At 50.0% G+C, this 2,463-nt stretch overlaps 1 protein-coding gene across 1 annotated transcript; it reads right to left on the bottom strand.

Annotated features, from left to right (window-relative positions):
- Window positions 1-3: 3 nt before the first annotated feature.
- Window positions 4-549, bottom strand: LOC119346078 (pathogenesis-related protein 1-like; the record flags this gene model as incomplete). The annotated part of the gene is made up of 2 exons (XM_037615804.1): window positions 267-549; window positions 4-155 (listed from the first exon to the last, which is right to left on the bottom strand). Coding segments are annotated over exons 1-2 (339 nt in total), but the record flags the coding sequence as incomplete, so codon positions are not given.
- Between the last annotated feature and the right edge of the window lie 1,914 nt (window positions 550-2,463).

The raw sequence follows: 2,463 nt of genomic DNA, 5'->3' as shown, positions 1-2,463 counted from the left end.
GCTCCCGCCGTTGGCCGCCGGCTCCATCTTGATGTGCGACGTTGCGGTCTCGATGGCCGAGCCGATGCCGCCGCCCTCGATGAGGGTTGACTTGCACTCGCACTTCTCCTCGTCCAGGAACTCTAGCCTCTCCTTCATGACGCTAAAGGGCATGGCTGCATGATCAACTGCGTGTTATGCTTTCGCTTGACCATGTATAGATACACGCCGGATTTCTAGACTGAGGTGACACGCATGGGTTGTATGGGATTGTGATGCGTACGTACCTGAGGTAAAGTTGAACTGCCTGACGCTGCCGATGCCGCCTTCGCCGTTGACGGGATGGGCGCTGGCGACGATGTGGGGCGCGAGCTTGGGTGCCAGAGTGTGCCAGTCCATGACGCCGGCACGGAACAGGCGCGGTGCCGCGACTGAGGACTCAATCTCGTGGGTCCAGCTGTTGGTGGAGGCCATTGCTGCGGCGATCAACTAGTTAAGACGGGCAGGCGCGAAGGCTATGAGGTCAGTCAGAGCGTTGTGTTGCTAGTGCAAAGTAGTTGCAGTATGTTGCAGCGGCTGCTTGGTTGCCCAGAGCGTGCGCGGCGAGAGCTATAAATAGGTGTCCCGGAGCGCGGGGTTGGTGCCGGATGGGGTCTGGTGAGGTCGCCGGTCGCCGAGTATCCACGAGGGACAGCAGTTCAGACTTAATCATGCAGGCCGGGTTGGCATGGATGGCACCCCTCGTGGCCCTCGTCGTCAACGTTTATTGATTCTGGTGTGCAAAGAATGTGGTCCAGGGAGTAAAATACTGTAATGCCAAACGAAAATAATGATGACAGGTGTGGTTGTCATATGGCATGGTTGGTGTCTTGGCGGGAAAAGAAAAGGCCACTCTTTCAGTGGGCTACATGTCTGTACGTAAACTATTCTCGCGTGTTTTATTCAGAGTTTTTAAAACTATTTATTTATTAGGAGTTATTATTTGAGTACACCAGCTGTTATTTTGACCATCCTTGACACAATGTTCTGTGTATTTTCTTTACACCAAATTTCATTGGAATCGACTATCTTTCCGGAAATTCAATTTGGCTCACGGGAGCACATGCTCCCGGGCCCAAAAATAATTTGTCGAATGTGAAAAAAATCAAGACAAAATTTTTATGTGATCTTAGTCACATACAAATGCTACCTGCAGATTTTGAGGCAAAAAGGTTAAGCATTTTGGCATGTGCAAAAAAAGAAGACCAAATGTCATCCAAAAATGTGACCCCAAATTTGTTTTTTTCACCGACGAAACATTGCTGCTGCGTTTCACATGAAATTTGTCACATCTTCCAATGCATTGGTGCTTAGGTGAAATGCTAAGTGCATTAACAACCATAGTAACTAATCTTCTCAATACATAGGTGCTGAACTTTTGTATCTAAGCTCCTCTCATTTAATTGCTTAAAACCTAAATTCCTTCACGCATGGGTTGGTAGCCATTTTGCACAGTTTCACACGCTTATCATCGTTTCCTTTCGGGGTCAGCATAATGCTCTTTCTCCTCTTTAAGTGCCGAGGGAGTCCTGGATTAGGGGGTGTTCGGGTAGCCGGACTATACCTTCAGCCGGACTCCACGACTATGAAGATACAAGATTGAAGACTTCGTCCCGTGTCCGGATGGGACTTTCCTTGGCGTGGAAGGCAAGCTTGGCGATGCGGATATTCAAGATCTCCTACCATTGTAACCGACTCTATGTAACCCTAACCGTATCCGGTGTCTATATAAACCGGGGGTTGTAGTCCGTAGGCAATCAACTCCATATACAACAATCATACCATAGGCTAACTTCTAGGGTTTAGCCTCCTTGATCTCGTGGTAGATCTACTCTTGTACTACCCATATCATCAATATTAATCAAGCAGGATGTAGGGTTTTACCTCCATCAAGAGGGCCCGAACCTGGGTAAAACATCGTGTTCCCTGCCTTTTGTTACCATCCGGCCTAGACGCACAGTTCGGGACCCACTACCCGAGATCCGCCGGTTTTGACACCGACATTGGTGCTTTCATTGAGAGTTCCTCTGTGCCGTCACAATCAGGAAGGATGCCTCCTCCCGTCTTTAAAGACGGCGCCGTTGCTAAGGGAGCCTTGGCTGTCGGCCAAACCCTCCGGCTAGGTGGTTTCCTCATGACCGCCTGTTCGGCTGTTGCGCCGACGGTGACCTCTCGGGTCATCAAAAGCAACCTACACGTCAGCTCGGAGCTCGTCGAGCAGCTAGATCCAATGGAGCTCTCTTCCATAAACAAGCTCTTGGATCGCATCACCGCCCTGGGGGTCGCTATGGATTATGACCAGGTTGGGCTTAAACCCGATCTAAGAGAAATTAACTCTCCTCAAGTCACCCACCACATTGCCGTGGTAGAGACGCAGTGCGGCGACCCTTCATCTATTTTAAGGACTAGCTACGTCCGAATTCCCGACCCCTCCAAGCCGGATAC

This window comes from Triticum dicoccoides, unplaced genomic scaffold (genome assembly GCF_002162155.2).
Source record: "Triticum dicoccoides isolate Atlit2015 ecotype Zavitan unplaced genomic scaffold, WEW_v2.0 scaffold38462, whole genome shotgun sequence".
In the NCBI taxonomy this organism is placed as follows: domain Eukaryota; kingdom Viridiplantae; phylum Streptophyta; class Magnoliopsida; order Poales; family Poaceae; genus Triticum; species Triticum dicoccoides.
This window is presented reverse-complemented; position numbering and strand designations above follow the sequence as displayed.